Source organism: Egretta garzetta, unplaced genomic scaffold (genome assembly GCF_000687185.1).
Source record: "Egretta garzetta isolate BGI_Z169 unplaced genomic scaffold, ASM68718v1 scaffold81, whole genome shotgun sequence".
Taxonomy (NCBI): domain Eukaryota; kingdom Metazoa; phylum Chordata; class Aves; order Pelecaniformes; family Ardeidae; genus Egretta; species Egretta garzetta.
The window spans coordinates 6,193,636-6,213,273 of NW_009258671.1; the positions used below are offsets into that span (position 1 = coordinate 6,193,636).

Sequence of the window (19,638 nt, forward strand, 5' to 3'; positions counted from 1 at the left end):
GGGGCGGCAGGCAGGGGACAATCCCCAGAAGCACTGAGCAAATGCTACCACTGGCCCCTTATGCTGGTCACACGAGGGAAGTCGCCGATCCCTGCTCCCCATGCCCATCTTGCTGTTCCCCCACTCACACCCGCCCCATACGTGTAAGAAGTTACAAACACGGAGAGCCTGGCCGCTGCACTGGCTTTGCCCAAGCAAGGCTCCTTTTCTTCCCGTTCACTCGGGCAGGATCAAGAGGAGAAAAGCTCAGAAACAGTGTGAGGCTCCTTTTTGTAAACCAAGTTATTTTTACCAGAAACTTCCAGGGGACGCTGTTAAACCCCCCCCCGAGGCAATGCGTATTTCCTTACCTCTCATACAGCACCTTGAAAGATCAGAGCAGCCCAAGCCCCCCTCAGTCACATAGGCAGCTGGGGAGCCAGGCCAGGCCCTGCCTAGGGCAAGCAGTTGCTTCTCCCAACGCAGCCCAGAGCCCAGAACCAGGAGCCGCTTGCAGCTCTGGCCCCCATGGCAGTGACAGGACTAACACCAGCACAAATCAACTGAGCTGGGACTGCTGCGGCCCCAAGAGAAGTACAGGGTTGAGACTCCAGCTGCAGGAGTGAGGTTAAGGAACGGCTCATTTCTTACCTGCTTCCTCTCAGATCCTCTCTTGCAACAGGAGCAGCACCCAGAGAAAGACCCTGCAATACGCAAGCACGCCTTTGCCATCCGTGGGGGGGTGTGGGGGTGTGGGTGTCTGCCTTTGCACAGTGCTACGGGAAGGGGACCCACCCCTGGTAAAGCCAAAGCAGCAGCCACTGCAACCTTTTCAATCCTGTGTCTCTCAGGAAACATTCCCCAAAATGCCTTTCATGCAGGAGCTTCATGGTTCCCCAGCTGCTTTGTAACAGGGAGGTTAGCAGTACTCAGCACCTCCCATCAGAAAACTGCAGGAACACTCAGATTTTCTGTAAGGCAGATGAACTGGCTCAAAGGGGAAAAAAAATACACAAACCCCAACTTTTATCACTGACTTTTTTAAACCCTGTACTACAGGGCCATCAAGCAACAGGGACTGTGACACAGTTTTGTTTCAGTAGATTATATAAAATCCGTCTTTTTATTTAGTAAGAGCGCCTCATGTTCACAAGGAAGATGTACAAAATAATCACTGGAGTGATAGGGAGAAAAAACAGAGACAATTTACTCCTTGACTCGTTATCCAAATACAGCAATTTTCACCAAACTCAAACAAAAGAAAGAGATTAGCACTTGGGTAAACAAATCTAACAAACAGGCTTGCTTTTTTTTTTTTTGAACCTTCACTTTCTAGAGTGTTTTATAATTACAGTTTGTCTCTTACGAGGATGAAGATGACATGCTCAGTAACACACAGGTGATTCACCTGCAAGATACTTTATTTTTTACACAGATGTGAAAAAAGCCAGTACTTGAATGAGCAGAGTAATACAAACTAGTTGATGCGTCACCAGCTCATTTTTTTTTTTTACAAGAAAACTTCATTAAATACAATCATGAAAAAAAATCTACGCCACAGTGATATAAACCAGCAGCAAGATAATTTCTCTCATATTTCCGCTTTTTGCCTCCTAAAGAAGAGACTGAAACTTACTTCAGTATTATTTGAATTTTGGAGTACAGTATTAAAGAACAAGTTTCAGAAGCGCACATCAAAAATTCAAGACTTCAGAGGCAAGCGGCTAATTAATAAAATTAACATATAAGTAAGTATTATCCATTTGAGGTTCCTTAAATTAACTGTAGTATCTTTTTCTCCTTTTAATTCATGCTGAAAATTAACCTTTTAAGTGCACAGTACCCATCTGTTGTGCAGGCACAGAAGAAAACACGGCAAGCTATAACCTCCAGTACCTACCTGAATCTTTAAAAAAGTGGTGTTATATGCTGACACCTGTAGCTAAGTAGCATCACATGACTTCACGTACGACTAAACAGCCTTTCGGTCTCTCCGATTTCATCACCAGAACAAGATTTTTAGTTTCATAGATTCCTTGCAGGACAGCTCTAATCCCAGCAGCGTCTCTGCTGTTTAGAGCAGAAGGATTGGCACATAAGATGCCTTAAGTTTACTAAAGATTATGTACAAGGCTGCTGTAAAAAAAAGGATATTAAAAAAAAAAATAAAAATCAGAGCTATAGTAAACAGCATCTAAGAAACAGTTTTAGATTTAGTGAGATATTTGAATTTGCTGTCAGTTTGGTGACTTACAGCTGTTCCCGTGCATCCTCACCAAGCAAAACCCCTTGGAGCTTTGCCCAAGGAAGGCGCGCAGGCGAGTCCCCTGACTGTATGCGCACTGCATCCGAAACTGGGCTACCTGCCGAAACCCACCCCAGCAATGAACCCTGAGCTCCCTTTGTTCCAAATCCATCTCTGGGAAACAAGAAACTAAAACTAGATCCAGTTTTCACCCAGCACTTTTTTTCACTGCACAGGACATGCAGAACAACTGCTTTTGCACTCCTATGGCACCATCCACCACTTAAAGGTAAATACAAAAGTTAGGTTTGGTTTTTTTTTTTTTCAGTATTCCACACGCATACAAGCAAAAAATTCCAGCTCTTTGTGGCACAGTGCCCAAAGCCACCTGCTTTATGTAGTTTCTTTCATTGCCTGGGGATGAGAACCGTGACCAGCTGGAAAAGTGTTTGCATTAAAGAGAGGCTATTCCAAAATACAAAGGCAACAGATTTTGTATTGCTGTCTACCTCTCTGTTTTGATTAACAAGGCAGCTTGAACAACTTCAGTCATAAATGGTTAATTGTCATCCTTCGATTGAACGCGTGTCTTTCAGCTTCTGAAGTTGCAAAGATTATGCATACAAGGCAAACACTCCTGGCCCTCATACTGCAAAAGCTCTGTAAGGATTAAAGTTTGGCATAAGCAAGGTGAATAATCCAGCACATTCTATATGTTTTCATACTTCATACCAAATAAAATACGGGGTATGCACAGTGTTAGGAAGTCGGATATTTCTGCCATTTGATTACAGTGCTAAGAAAAAGCGTGTTTACTGTCCAAAGCAGCCACACTGCCCTCCCTTGAGACGGAGTCTACACTACAGTCGAGCACTAGGCATCGCTACCTTTCCACAACACAGTTGTTTCTGTGCAACTTACAGTATGGTTTTAGTACAGTTCAGCTTAAGTGTCTTACTTGCCAGAGATTCAGAAAAAAATGAAGCATTTTTAATGTAAACGTAGCTTCCCAGCACTGTGCATCAGCCATCTCTGTAATTTTGTCCTGTTCCCCATTAAATGTTTTTTCTTCCCTTCTACACAAGATCACCGCATTCTCAGTCATCTTTAGAAGGAGAACCTCATGTCCTTGGTGTAGCCCACTTTCTCCAGGTTGGGAATGCAAGCGTACTGGATCATTGGAGGAGGACCACACATGAGGATCAGAACATCGTTCTGAGGTGGGGGCAGGTGGTCTCTGATCATCTCTTCGTTCACAAATCCTTGGCTGTAATCCCAATCTGTTAAAAAAATGAAAGTAGGGGAAGGGGAACGAGGAAAAAAGGAGGAAAAGACAGATACAAGTCACTTTAGAATGAAGCGTGGGGACTTGGGGGTTTTTTAGTTACGTTCTGGTCTGTAGCATCTGTGCACCCCACTCACATTAGTGTCCACAACACAGTTACGCTACATGGAAAAACTTGCCACCTCTGCTTTTAAGATGCAAAACTGACACATGGAGAAAACAAGGGCTAGCTTTTAATAAAGTCTCCTAAAAGCCCCAAGGAAATCTCAAAGCAGAGCTGTGAACAGAATGTGAGTCTTCTCAGCTCCTGCACTGTGAAATAACAACACCCATCCTCCTCACCCCACTGTCTACAAGTTCACTGGCTGGGAAATCTAGCTGACTGAAGTTCTTCCCAGCTGGAACACTCTCAGTGCTCATCATCTATACTAGGATTCAGGTTTATCCATCGCATCCCCAGCCCTGGATGCAAAAAGCTGCTGACCCAAACCTTTGGGCAAAGTAAGACTGACACATTCTTCTCCCATGGATTATCTAAAAATTTCCAGTTTTGGTCCAGTTTCACATATGGTAGTGAAAGTTTGCAGAACAGTGCGGAGGGGGGATCTAAGGAGGAACTTTCACTGCAACTGCTAAGATCAGTTCACAATTCACAAATATCAAAGAAAAGGAACAGTGATTAGAAATTCCAGGAGAGCACTAATAGCAGAAGATGACACAGCAGCAACAGACTGTAAGGATGCCAAGACCCTTCCTCCTACCTTACCGGAGGTGTATTCTTGGTCACAGGTAAGAGAAGGCACGTGGCTTTTCCTTCTCCACCCCAAACTACCACTGAATAGGAGTGTGAGTCTATCCTGATGTAGGTGGGCATGACGAGGAATGGCAGAGAAATGAAAACGACATGGAATGACACAGAGACTACTGAGCCCTTTCATAACAGCAGTAACTATTTAGTCTTTTCTTCCTCAAACTTGCACGGCTGAGGGAGGCACATTTCAGCTAGCTCATCCTCTCTCTTAGACCAGCCAACTACATCTCATTATCTTTAAAACTGGACCGCGCCAAGCTGGAACAGTATTTCCATTGAGGATCACTGTTAATACAAAGGCAATTCCATTGCCTAGGAAGAAGATCAGCTACCACGGACTGCCACACAATGACAGATAGGTAGGAGCCTGCACTTGGCTGCATCTCCACAAGATACAGCGCCTCCAACGCTCCCCCTGCAGCCGCCTTAATGCATGCTCTAAACGTGAGACAGTAAGGTAACCTGTTAAATTTATGTCTGTGGGGAAGGAGGAAGGAAGGTCATCTTCCAGAGTAAATAATGGTAAATATTCAGGTGTAGTCATGGGAGGAACACTGCCCTACCATTCACCTGAGCTTTGTAGCTTTGGAAACACTGCCTGATTACATCTTAACGAGTTTCGGTGCATCACTGTGTGACGAATGATGCTACTGGATGCATTCAGACATGATTCATGAAGCAAGAAAGGAGCTGAGAAATATGCGTGTGACATAGCGTGTCTCCTGTCGAACACATGCATTAATACTCAAACTTCAGTGGAAATAGCACGTTGGATCTTACTTTCAGGTGCTCTGTCCAGTGTGTACCAACACTTAAAGCGACCGGGATTCTGAACCTGGATCTCCTCTAGCTCGAAACGTAACAAGATATCCTTCTCAGTCTGCGGGATAAAGAAAACAATGATTAAGCTCTGCATTTTGAGTACAGCCCTCAGATGACCACAGAGCATTAGCTACTCTGCAGCCCTGTGAGATGGAACAGATTATTCAACTCCATTTTACAGGCTGAAGAGACCAAACACAAGTTATTTCCATGACTATCCTGTGGCAGAGCTAATAAAAAGGTTTGTAACTTTCCCAAATCCTGACCATGCAACGCCTTCCCTCTAAAAAATAAAACAAAGCAAAACCTGTATCAAAACACAGAACTTTCACTTGTTCAGGAAATTAGTGGTAGAGTAAAGCCCTCTTTTAGCACTCCTATTACAACAGCAACTTTCATCAAAAAACTAACTATGACTGCACACAAGTATCTCCCTACCCCTCCATACTGTGCTGTTCAGTCAGGAAAGTGCCAGGTTTTTCACCTTTGCCACTTCAAATTTCATCAGCACTGCCAAATGCGGATTGCTTGGCTTTTAAACAGGATGTGGAACAAATAACTAAAAGGGTATCGAGTTCTGACTGGAACAACAAATGTTACCCGGGGTATCAAGTTCTCCTCCTCCCTGATGCAACATCATTGAAGGCCAAAAGAAAGCCTTATTCCCGTAAGAGCAGCTGCAGTTTGGGAAGGAGGGAAAAGGGTAGAGACTAAAAGCGGTACCATCCTCTGCAGCCTTAATAATTTGGCACTGAGGACACCACTATGTCTAACTGTGGGGGTAAGGAGGAATGTGCCAGCAACTACTGCCGAGAAGGTGCCTGTTTCTGGATCTGTGGCTGCACGCGTTTCAGAAAAGCTGTTACTGGGTCTGACCAACTCAAAGCACGCTAGTCCAAAGCGCAGTATGAGCCCACATACACTGTCATCCAACACAGCTCTTTCAGAAGGGCCAAAACAAAAGATCAGCAAAACCCACATTAAAAAAGTATTTTTAAAAATTTTAAAATATTAAATATTAAAAACATCTAATCTGCAGGCCTTCCTGGCTGACCATTTGTCACGAGGCTGCTTTATCTTTGTGCAGTTAGTGGGTACAAGGACTCTTTACTGATGTTTACACAGGCTGTTGCTAATACACAGGCAACTGTTCCCTAAGTCCCTAAGTGCTGTTCCCAAGAAGCAGCAGGTTTTCTAGGTTGCCAAAGCAGCTCTAGCCCTGCATTAGTCATTCTGAATTACTCATAGCAAATCCTGGCCTTCGTGCCCTGATACAGACTGCGCTTTATGCCAATTCCTAGGGCTCAGCAGAGAGCAGCTGCTGCAGCCACACCAGCCAGCACCAGAGGGCACCGGCAGGGCTCTTAAGGAGGTCTTACTGTAATAAAGCATCAGAACAGGCATCTGTTGGCACTTGGATCATAGCTTCTGGGTAGAAAAGGCTTGGTTTAGAATTCAGGTATGGTACAAAGGAAATGAGGACACACTGAATATGGGAGGAATGACAGAGGAGAGCCTAAAGAAGCTAAAAAGCACAGGCATTAAGTGAGGTTCACCTTGCAAATAACGGCTCATAATCCAGAAACAAATATTCGTTATGACGGAGAAATTTACAAGCAAAAGGATTAACACCAGAAGAACATCAGGCAAAGAAGGGGCTGTCTAGTCATCCAAGAAATCTCTATTGCAAGGATTCCATGGACAAGAGATCTTCCCTTTGTCCAGCACGGCAGTACGATACACCTCAAAGAGCAATAGAAACGTGTGAAGAACTGACAGAGGGAATGGAAATGAAAGGAGACAGCCGTGCAGAATCACAGCTCCATAGCTGAGGGAGCTGGCGGAGACCACTGTTAATTTTAGCCTCACCTAAGGTGTTTTCGAACAGAAAGATTCCACATGCAAACCCTGCTGTGAAGTTGGGGAGTTACAATTGCTGGAGGAGCCAGATGCCCACCTCTTTCATGTTCCCACTAAGACAGCCAGCCCTGAAAGTCTGCCCAAACATTAACAACTTGCACAAAGGAATGCAATTTCAAAACATTTATAAACTGGATTAGAAACAGAGCAATGAGACACAGGAAAGCCAGAATTAGCTGGGAGGAAAGCAGCATTTCTGCAGTAATATTAAAAAACTAATTCACCACAGTGCTTTTACATGGGAAGTTTTCAACATTTCAGTTCACTTCTCCCCTCAGGGTTTGTATTTCTGTACCAGGCTTACTCAGCAAGAATTTCATTTACTGAGCAGAGTTCTGTTAGTTAAGTAAAACTTTCTAAACAGAAAAAAGTACAGAATTACCTGATTAGCAAACAGCAGATGACAAATGGTAGGGTCATCTTTGTCTTTTATGATTGCTCGAATGATCTGCAGCATAGGTGTTATCCCTGAAAAATAAAGGCAGGTCAATGATGCGAGAATGTGAAGGAGCAAAAGAAAGCACAGGTGAGCACATGAGAGAAAATATGAACAAACACATCTACCAGCTGTCAGAAAACAAGGATGAATCTTCATATATACGTACCAGTCCCACCTGCAATCATCCCCACATACTTCACTTCCTTAGTAACTGGTTCAGCTTTCTTTTCAGGCCGAATAGCAAACTTGCCTGGAGAGAGAGAGAGAGAGAGAGATGGAAAACATTGAAGAAAGCAGGAAACAGCACCTGCGATCCCTTTCCAGCACGTTCAGCTAATTGACTTTGTTTTAGCCCTGTCATCCTTCCCCCTCTGTAAAGCAGGAGCAGGAAACAGACAAAGGTGAAGATGTCACAAATTAAAACAAATCCTGAAAGATGATTAGAGATTGTAAGACACTTGATGATAACATCAGACACTGACGTGGGTTATTACTTACATAATGGCATCAAGCCATCACTACCTGTATTCCTATTTGCTCATGTCCCACACCCCAAGTGATATTTGGAAGCCCAGATTCTGGAAACAGTTCTACACAAAGGAATTAATGTGGTCAAAGAGTTCATTTACCCCATGCAGATTATTTTAAGGGTAAACCTGAAATGTGCACAGTGTGTATTTTGTATATTCATCTCTTTGTGAGCTGATTTGCCAGTTTCAGTCAAATCTGACAGAGAGTTTGGAATTGCCCAAAATGTTGTATTTGTTGTATTCACAACAAATTCTCTCTCCATCCAGGATAACATGAACACAACATACAAAGCTCTGGAAAACCACGTGTCTGAGTTCTGCTGCTGACAAAATTGCCAGCAGTTTTTTGTGACATGTTTGTGGCTGCACTATGCTAAAGCGAGGAATTTTATATTGGCATAAAAGTAGTTCCTACTGATAAAGGACATTTTCACTTGGGAAATTAGCATTGGACAGTACAAATAGCAAGTGTTTTTATAAACTATGTCCATATAAGCAGGGAAAGAATACCCTTCTTTGAGAATAGTAGCAATAACAAGCACTTCTATAGTGATGGAACAATTGCCCCCCAGGATGGCTGTGGACTTAATTAACACTAGCAATTTCTTTTGTGCAGACATGCTAATAACATGTCTAGTGGGAGAGGGTAAGTATATTGAGAGTATCAGCCCAAATAATAAATAGAGATGAAAGCTAAGGTTCAGTTCATGGAGTATGTAGCCACAGAGATTCTGCCCCTCTACTCTGCTCTGGTGAGACCCCACCTGGAGCACTGCGTCCAGCTCTGGGGTCCTCAGCACAGGAAAGACATGGACCTGTTGGAGCGGGTCCAGGGGAGGGCCACAAAAATGATGAGAGGAAGGCAGCACGTCTCCTGTGAGGACAGGCTGAGAGAGTTGGGGTTGCTCAGCCTGGAAAAGAGAAGGCCGCGGGGAGACTTGATTGCGGCTTTTCAGTACTTAAAGGGTGCTTATAAGAAAGATGGGGACAAACCTTTTAGCAGGGCCTGTTGTGATAGAACGAGGGGGGATGGTTTTAAACTAAAAGAGGGTAGATTCAGACTGGATATAAGGAAATTTTTTACAATGAGGGTGGTGAAACACTGGAATGGGTTGCCCAGAGAGGTGGTAGATGCATGGTAGATGCCCCATGCCTGGAAACATTCAAGGTGAGTTTGGATGGGGCTCTGAGTAACCTGATCGAGTTGAAGATGTCCCTGCTCATTGCAGGAGAGTTGGACTAGGTGACCTTTAAAGGCCCCTTCCAACCCAAACTATTCCGTGATTCTATAAAGACTTGAACCCAGCTGGAAAAAAACCTGTAAGCAGTATTACTGGTACTAATTTATAATGCGTTTTTTGTATTGTTTGCTCTGGATAAATTGTATCTTCTGAGTCAGCCTTGCCTTTTCCTTTGTAGACAAGTAGGCCACTTGGTCCTCTGAAGTCAATAGTCTCCCCTATTTTCAGGCTGTCTAAGTACTGAGACATCTTCCCTCCATCCGGAAACTTCGGGTGGATACCTCTAAAGTAGATCTGTTAAAAGTAACAATGAAGCACTTATTATCACAGCTCAAAGATGAGCATTTGCCCTTCAAATATTTAGGTACCCATTCTTCTCATGCAAAGAACACAATTACTACATAAAGAAATACTATCAATGCAGATTTGACTGCCAGTAAGAGAGATACACTGACTTTTCTGAAAGATTAAAATGCCACTCTCACCCCAATTTTTATCAGATTGGGCAGACTGGCAATTTCTCCATTGTATTTCTGCAAGATAGAAAATATCTCTAAATAATTAACATTATTTACAGCCAAGTTCAAAGGGGGGGGGGGGGGGGAAGTAAAAAAAAAAAAAAGCCACTGTGATTTCAGAGAAACTTCTGAGAAAGATCCCCGACAGCTCCCTTGCAAAGGGATATACCCAAACCTTCTTCTTGGGATGCCAACTGTTTGCACCTGAAAGTTAAGAGTAACAAAAAAAGTGGATACCAAGTAATTGAACATCCAGCTGTTCATCAACAGGTCAGCGGGTGTAATCACATTGGTGGAACTGCGCTGATTTTTTTGTTTTAAATCACAGTGGTGAGATAGGGTTCAAGCTGAGACTAGCTACACTTTAACAAGAACAGCATCATTTGCATGCATGGGAAGCCACACTGGGAAGAAGGAAGCTTGTGAAACATGTCTATCTGAGTCAAAGGTGTACATTTTTCCCTTGTTGTCTTCAGTGTGCAATGCCATGCTCAGGAAGATAAGCAGGCAGTAAAAGGCAAATTCGCATCTAGTTTCACAATAAATGAATAAAGTGTTATTAGTTGTAAAGAAGAAAAAAAAACTTGAATAAAATTCTAAGAGGAAATCCAGTGCAGATATTCAGGTTTTAAGCTCCTGTCAGCTTCAAATATATTTGCTTAGGCTAGCTACCAAGAGACAAAACAAAAGTACATTATCACAAGATTCAAAATCACATTCTTGCCAATTAAATCAGTCATTCACACTGTCTGGATCAGTAACAATAATGATCACTGCTCTTAATGACCATGTTACATTAGCTTCAGAAGAAGCTGACAGTTCAGGCAAGGTTAATTCCTTATTTCAGAAGCATTAAAAAAGTGTGTTAACATCTGCAGGTCTACACAAATTTTGGAAAACTGCAGTATAAAAAACCAGAAAATTATGCAGCATCTCATGAAACACACTCGCTGAAGAATTGCTTCCTCCAGTGGCACATAACTGAACAGAAGCCAGCACATCAGACTTCACATAGCACTGCAAGTGTAAAGGTGGGCTCAGAAGTTGCCCAGCCTGGTGAAAGAGCATGACATTCTCACCTTGACAACAAGATCCACAAAGCCCTTGTCATCATCGCTGGAAACTGGAGTGTAAGGTCTAACAACCAGAGCTCCATCAACCCGTGCAGACAGATAGATATGCTGTCCTGTACGTGGGGAAGAAAAAAAGCAGTTTGCTTTCAAAAGAAAACTGCAAACACAGTCTCAAAGTTTTCCTAACTACCTTGTTTTGGGGCACCACTTTTTAACCCCTCATTTTCCTGACACTGTAATACCTTGCCAGCGTTGTTAACCATGCAGATTCTACCTGGAAGAGCAAACAACTCCACTGCTGATTTTATGTGTCAATCACATATGTTCTGAGAACTTCATGCATTTACATTTACCAAAGCCCTAACTGTACATGAGATCTTGCAAAGGATGCGATAAGTCTCTCCCATACAGACAAATAAAAAGGACACAGGAGGGCAAAACTGTGAAGTGCTGTTCACACTTCTTTATTTACACGTTAGTTATAAACTGTTACAGTGTAGTTACAACTAAGTTTATAACTTCGACTTCTTACTTTGACCACAGGTCGCTCATGTCTACCAGGTCTCCCCGCTGCCACTGCTAAGGCTGCCTAGACATAAAGCACTTTTCTAACCCTGCTATTCATCCAGCTTAACATTTGAATGTAGCGATCATGTTTCAGTCCATCACACATTCTCTGAACTCTCTACAATAGTTTATTTTCTCAATGTCTATGTTTTTGATGAAAAAAAATTAGAACTAACTCCTTTGAAAGGTTTTCCTATAAAATTCCAATATCCTGAGGAGACCCAAGTGAAGAATACCTGGGGGGGGATTTTTTTTTTTTATTTTATCACCACTAGGTCAACAGAACAAACTCTATCTTAAGATGACTGCAGCTCTCCAAAGATGGTGCAGCTCCTCTGCCTGTTGTGGGAACACAAAGAGGGGATTTTACCGGGAACTGATCTGCCAAGCAAGAGGGCCAGTGAGGCAAACCAGTGGGTGAATGAAGATGGGCTACCTGGTGACCTGGGAAATGAGTGACCATTAACTCCCTTGAAGCTGTACATAGAGATGTGGTAGCACACGTTTCCTGCCAGGCAGACCTGAAGGGAGCTGCAGCAGCAGCCTCCCATCCCTCCTCCAGGCAAGGGGTGGCCTCGCCATCCCCTCTTCCAGGAACAGGCCCATGGTGACAACTGCAGACTGTGAACGTAGGCAGACAGGACCGCTGCTGGGGCATGTCTCACAAGAATTGGTACAAATCCAAAACAGGCGCTCCTCCCAAAGGGAAAACATGCCTTATGCTCTTACAAGTTAGAGCTTCACCCCGCCCTGACAGGACAGCTCCTGGCAGCCTCTGCGCGGAGCCATACACAATCCCACTCTCCCTCAGAGTGAAACGAATTTTTTTCCTATAATGCTCCTGCTGGTGGTAAAAGCAAAACACTGGTGCTGGACTAAACATGCAGAGTGCACATCAGTGTCTGTCCCATGGCTGCCAAGCCTGCTGTTCCCAGCTGCTTTTACCACCCTCACCAGCTTTCAGCTCTCTCTGCTTCCCAAGTCTTGCCCAGTAAACCACTCCCTCGGTCACCCGCAGATTAGCCCATGCAGAGCACCTTCGGGAGCACGACTATGCTGCTCCTGGGATCACGCAGGGCCAGGCAGGCACCTTCCTGGGCTACACTGAAACAACTGGCTGATTTGCCCTGCCCTTACTAAAACCCTGGAAGAAGCTGTGGCCTCCAGCAGGCCAATTCACCCCAGACGGCTTCCTTTCTGTTAGCAGGTAGGACAAGACCCATTACAGAGGTGAGACAGCTCACTCCTCAATGTGGACAAGGGAGGGAACCTAGTTTTGCCCTCATGGCTACTTAAGACGATCAAGAGAATAATATATCCCAAACAAGAGGGAACCTAAACACGATGGAATGTAAAGCTGGAAAGGTGCTGAGGACTGCCACAAAGTGCCTGATCCACAGATCATTGCAACAGGTTGTTAAAGCAGAACTCCCTATTAAACAGAAGTCACGATTAAATGCTCTTTAAGTAAGCAGTAGGAAACAATAGCACTAAGCTATTATGGAAGGCAACATGCCACATGGCAAGGCCTAAGGAAACATCTAGCCCGTGGTGATTAAGTTCTGTGAGACTGGCTGCAAATTCATAAGTGAACAGATCATCTGGTAAACCGCATGTGTTAGAGGAGAAGTAGCTGAGAATGCTTCCTCAGGGGATGGGAAGGGACCATATAGACCAAGCACCATGGGAATAACACACACTGGGAAGTTGAGACTGGAAAAATACAGGACCAGTGTTTCTACTGTCTTCACAGAAACAAGCTGGATGTACACTCTCTGTAAGTACACAAGATTTCAGACCCTGCAGATGACTCACACCATGAGGATAATCTTGCAAAGCTCTAAATACCAGCTCAAGCCACATGGACAGTATTCGAAAAGTATTCGAAATTCAACAGTTCAAAATGTAGGAAAAAAAAAATCCCCACAAAATCTCTTATAATGTAATTAACAACACTTAGATTCTCAGTAAGGAAAGACAGAACGTACCTACAGGGAGACCCATAACGTGATCCATGGAAGGGAGAGCAAATCGAAATCTTCTTGTGTCATGACTAACTTCCTGAAAGAGGAAAATAAAAAGAACAATCAGCTATGTTGTTGGATTTAATCATAGAATCATAGAATTTTTAGGTTGGAAAAGCCCTTTAATATCATCAAGTCCAACCGTTAACCTAACACTGCCAAGTCTACCATGTCGCTAAGCACCCCGTCTACCCATCTTTTCAATACCTCCAGGGATGGGAACTCAACCACTTCCCTGGGCAGCCCGTTGCAATGCTTGACAACCCTTCCTGTGAAGAAATTTGTCCTCATATCCAATCTAAACCTGCCCTGGCACAACTTGAGGCCATTTCCTCTCATCCTATGGCTTGTTACTTGGGAGAAGAGACCAATCCTGACCTCGCTACAACCTCCTTTCAGGCAGTTGTAGAGGGCAATAAGGTCTCCCCTCAGCCTCCTCTTCTCCAGGCTAAGCAAACCTCACTTTCCTCAGCCACACTTCTCATCAGACTCGTGCTCCAGACCCTCACTGGCTTCATTGCCCTTCTCTGGACATGCTCCAGCACCTCAACATCCTTCTTGTAGTGAGGGGCCTAAAACTGAACGCAGCATTCAAGGTGCGGCCTCACCAGTGCCAAGTACAGGGGGAAAATCAGTTCCTTAGTCCTGCTGGCCACACTATTTCTGACACAAGCCAGGATGATGTTGGTCACCTTGGCCACCTGGGCACACTCTTGGCTCATATTCAGATGGCTATTGACCAACACCCCAGGTCCTTTTCTACCAGGCAGCTTTCCAGCCACTCTTCCCCAAACTTGTAGCGTTGCATGGGGTTGTTGTGACCCACATGCAGGACCCAGCACTTGGCCTTGTTGAATCTCATACAGTTGGCCTCAGGCCCATTGATCCAGCCTGTCCAGATCCCTCTGTAGAGCCTTCCTACCCTCAGGCAGATCAATACCCCTGACCAACTTGGTGTCATCTGCAAACTTACTGAGGGTGCACTCAATCCCCTCATCCAGATCATTGATAAAGACATTAAACAGAACGGGCCCCAGAACTGAGCCCTGGGGAACACTACTCGTGACCGGTCGCCAACTGGATTTAACTCCATTCACCACAACTCCTTGGGCCTGGCCATCCAGCCAGTTTTTTACCCAGCAAAGAGTACACCCGGCCAAGCCACGAGCAGCCAGTTTCTCCAGGAGAGTGCTGTGGGGAATGGTGTCAAAGGCTTTACTAAAATCCAGGTAGACAACATCCACAGCCTTTCCCTCATCCACTAAGCTGGTCACCTTGTCATAGAAGGAGATCAGGTTGGTAAAGCAGGTCCTGCCTTTCATAAACCCATGCTGACTGGGCCTGATCACCTGGCTGTCCTGTACCTGCTGTGTAATGGCACTCAAAATTATCTGCTCCCTACCCTTCCCTGTCACCGAGGTCAGACTGACAGGCCTGTAGTTCCCCAGATCCTCATTCCGGCCCTTCTTATAGATGGGCATCACACTTGCTAACCTCCAGTCAACTGGGACCTCCCCAGTTAGCCAGGACTGCTGAAAAATGATGGGAAGTGGCTTGGTGAGCACTTCCACCAGCTCCCTCAGTACCCTTTCATGGATCCCATCCAGCCCCATAGACGTGTGTGTGTCTAAGTGGTGTAGCAGGTCGTTAACCATGGTTAACCATTGGATGGTGGGGGCTTCATTCTGCTCCACGTCCCTGTCTTCCAGCTCAGGGGGCTGACTACCCAGAGAACTACTAGTCTTACTATTAAAGACTGAGGCACAGAAGGCATTAAGTACCTCAGCCTTTTCCTCATCCTTTCTCACTATGTTTCCCCCCACATCCAACAAAGAATGGAGATTCTCCTTAGAGCTCCTTTTGTTGCTAATGTAGTTACAGAAATATTTTTTATTGCCTTTTACAGCAGTAGCCAGATTAAGTTCTAGTTGGGCTTTCGCCCTTCTGATCTTCTCCTTGTATAACCTCACAACATCCTTGTAGGCCTCCTGAGTTGCTTATCCCTTCTTCCAAAGGTCATAAACTCTCCTTTTTTTCCCTGACTTCCAGCCAAAGCTCTCTGTTCAGCCAGGCTGGTCTTCTTCCCCACTAGCTCATCTTTTGCCACATGGGGACAGCCTGCTCCTGCAACTTTAAGACTTCCTTCTTGAAGAATGTCCAGCCTTCAGGAACTCCTTTGCCCTTCAGGACTGCCTCCCAAGGGACTCTGTCAACCAGGCTCTTAAACAGGCCCAAGTCTGCCCTCCAGAAGTCCAAGGTAGTAGTTCTGCTGATCCCTCTCCTTACCTCTCCAAGAATCAGATTTTGTGATCACTATGCCCAAGATGGCCTCCAACTGTTACATCACCCACAAGTCCTTCTCTGTTCACAAACAACAGGTCCAGCGGGTACCTTCTCTAGTTGGCTCACTCACCAGCTGTGTCAGGAAGTTGTCTTTCACACACTCCAGGAGCCTCCTCGACTGTTTCCTCTCTGCTGTATTGCATTTCCAGCAGACATCTGCTAAGTTACAGTCCCCCGAACAATTGTGAGACTTCTCCCAGCTGCTTATAGAAGATTTCATCTGCCTCTTCACACTGGTTGGGTGGTCTATAACCGACTCCTACCACGATATCTGCCTTGTTGGCCTTCCCCCTGATTCTTACCCATACACACTCAACCCTATCATCACCATCATTAAGCTCTAGACAATCAAAACACTCCCTAACACACAGGGCTACCCCACCACCTCTCCATCCTTGCCCTGAAGAGTTCTTAACCATCCATTGCAGCACTCCAGTTGTGCTAGCCATCCCCCCATGTTTCCATGATGGCAACTATGTCATAGTTTTCCTGCTGCACAATGGCTTCCAGCTCCTCCTGTTTGCTGCCCATGCTGCGTGCATTGGTGTAGATGCACTTCATTGATCCCACCACCTTTCTGGGGGGAGAAGCCCTAATTCCCACGTGACCATTTTCAGGCGCTTCTGTGGTTTCTAATACATCCACAACCCTTGCGTCTTTCCTGCTGCATGGATCTCTATCCCCTACCTCCATTGAGATGGCAGACCAAAGGACCTCGCTAGCACACCATCCCTCAAATGTTGGTGTGCCACCTCCAGGCTTATCTCTAGGCCAGCCTGGTTTTATCACTTTCCCCCTTCAAATCTAGTTTAAAGTTCTCTCAGTGAGCCCTGCTAACTCCTGTGCAAAGATGCCTTTCCCCCTTTGAGACAGGTGTACCCCATCTGTCACCCTATCATCACAAATGTTTGTGATTTCACTTGCAAAACCAATAACCTAGTCTGGCTTCCCACAGGACTAAATATTTGGGGGAGAGCAGCATCCTAATTAAAATCTTTGCATAATGCAAATATGAACTCCTCTGAATGTAGCAGTCCTGCAGAGGTCAACTTTTTATTCAAACTCCCTGAAAACTTAACTTCATCTCAAAATATTTTAGAAGTAATAGGGAAGTAAAAACATAAATAAGACAGACAAATGTAAATACTGTTTTGATGTATACTTAAATGTGAATAGCAAAATTTAATAAGATGCTCATATGTAGATTAAGACTAAATGATAACTTTCTAAACAGTATGAACATTTACATCGCCTTCTGTGATAAGGCCACAAGATAAAAATTAATCAATTCTTCAACTCTCATTTAAAGTTTAAATATGCAGGAGTTCAAGGCCAAAAAAAAATCATTTTGATGTCTCAAAATCAGATGAATTAACCATTTCAATGTAGAAGATGATTTCAGAAGACTGTTACATGGCCAAGACACTGAGCATGTCATTCAGCAAGTCGTTAGTCAAGGCTAGAGTAAAGATGGCATTGAAACAGGACACGGAAGCCATTTCCAGCACAGGATCATCTCCACTGCATTCCCCAGAGCCATCATTTGGCATTGCCCTAAGTGCCTGGAAGCCCTTGGCTTCCAGCTAGCAGCATGGATTTCTGTCTCACGTTGCAGGTGCTGAGGAGTTTTCCACACACACAACTGCAAATGCAAAGCTGGAGAACAGTCTTTGCAGGCTGGTGCTTTACTGAAACCACTGAAAGGCAACAAATGAATTATGTTTACCATTACAAAGGAAGCCCTGAGGTTGTGGGCTTTTTTAAGGCATAAACTAAATTAGCACACCTAACTATAGTATGACATTTTTTCCCTATGCTAAACACTAGGAAGCAGCCCTGTGACCTTTATTTCTCCATTCAACAGATGGGAGGTGTATCATACTCGATTTGGGCAGATGTTAGCTTTTCAGCTGGTGGATAAAAGGCAGACAGCAGGCAGAGGAAGAAAGGCTTCTGCTTGCAACAAGTCAGCAAAATGGTACATTTGATTTCCAGCTTTCATACACAAAAAACTAAGCTGTTTTAAAAGATACACGTATGTCAAACTAGGCACTCTCCAGACCAGTGCTTTTCAAACTTCAGATTGCAGACACCTAAAACCTGTTTCTACGTAACTGTGGAATCCTGAAATTTCACATACGTGTATTGCTGTATGGCAGCCCAATACATGCGACTCAGTTTTCCATTGCAATCCCCAGTCCATTTTCTTTAGCCATGAAATCAGTCTAAGCAGTTCCCGCCACTTCCTTTCATGGTCAAGCTTCCTGTTTGCCTGCTTGGGCCACAGTCCACTAAGAAAAGTTTCTGCAAGGCCATAGTCTCAACCGTATCATCAAAATATGTCAGGTTAGAAATTACAACCCCTGGCTACTCCCAGAACAGGGCGTTCATTTGTTCAATTTTTGGTTTAAACACATATAATTTTGGCACTCTGCTGGTGAAGGTACCAACAGCTTCACAATCACAAAACGGGAATGATAAATACCAACATGGGAATAGCAGAAACTTTAAAAATATGAGGGTTTTTAGCTAGGCTGGGCACACGAAAGGAGCAACACTACAAGTTAAAACCAGTGTACTGAAATTCCTCTTGCAATGGAAGGTAAACTTTAGCCAACTGCACAGAAGTCTTGAGTAGGCTCCACAACCACACAGAGCATCATGATCTCTTCCCAAGTTAAAATGTTTTTGTGCAATGACAGGTGTTTTGAGATTAAAGTCCTCATCCAGTACACACAGGAAAAATTCAGTAATGCCACCCAGCCCAAGCCACAGGGAAGCTTTCAGTTCCCACAAAACCAGGATTCAGAGTGACAGTAATTGTTCCCCTTGACAGATGGAACAAATGGAAGCCAAGCTATCAGTGCGCTCTCTACACCTCAGACAAAGCTCTGTTCCAAAGTCCTTTTCATCATAACTCTTCTGATAATTTTATGACTAGCTCACTGACTTAAAAAGTCAACACTGAAAGTATCTTCAGGTGTGGCTTCACACCTGAAAAGCCCAGATTTCTATCTCATGCTTTTGATGGTGAGTCTACCCAAGGGAAATCTGGACCTTTCATGGCTTTGGTCCCCTTCCCACAAGTTGAGTTACCAAATTCTGATAGCAAGATCCACTCCTGAAGAGTCATGACTTTCCTCTGAAAACCTGGTTGAGCAGCCCAGGAGGTAGAGAATGGCTTCTACTTTTAACAGAAAGAAAGAGAATCTGAGACAGCTCAGGTGCTGTCAGGACCACATCACTTAAACATATTTCTTCCTGTAACACATTAGAGTACATATATCCAATAACAGGAACCAGTATTAATGTGGTTCTGACAACTACTATGCTGAATGCTACTGACCATGAAAAAACTGCCTGCTCTGCCCGACAGCGGGACTTCTGTCTCATAGCCAACCTAGTAGTGCAGAGTTTAGAAATTTTTGCTGATGTACTCCATAACATGAGACACACGTGACAGAAGCTACGAGTTTGGTCATTTCTAAAGCAGCATTCTCCACTCTAACCTGCTTGGAAACAAGCTGCTTCCAGAACTGCAGAACTCAGTTATACTAGCCAAGGAGCATTTACAAAGGTCCTTTCCTTAAAATATGAGTATTCACCTGCTGCAACATTACCCAAGCTTTAAGAAGCTGTAAGCATTTCACAGTATCCACGGAGAGGTCATGCTCAGCACCGCCCATGCACCTACCTCCTTATCAATCAGTCTCAATGCATACTTCACTTCAGGATCCTTCAGAGTAATTGCAGGACGGGGATTCTTGAAAAGCCTCAGGATGGCGGTGTAGATTAGCCATGCTGGGTACGTCACAATGTAACCCAACTGCAGCAATACAGA

At 44.3% G+C, this 19,638-nt stretch overlaps 1 protein-coding gene across 1 annotated transcript; it reads right to left on the reverse strand.

The window, feature by feature from the left end:
* Positions 1-2,536: 2,536 nt before the first annotated feature.
* Positions 2,537-19,632, reverse strand: LOC104135100 (NADH-cytochrome b5 reductase 3; the record flags this gene model as incomplete). The annotated part of the gene is made up of 8 exons (XM_035888517.1): positions 2,537-3,504; positions 5,101-5,200; positions 7,445-7,530; positions 7,668-7,751; positions 9,437-9,566; positions 10,870-10,976; positions 13,419-13,491; positions 19,492-19,632. Coding segments are annotated over 8 exons (894 nt in total), but the record flags the coding sequence as incomplete, so codon positions are not given.
* Positions 19,633-19,638: the final 6 nt, after the last annotated feature.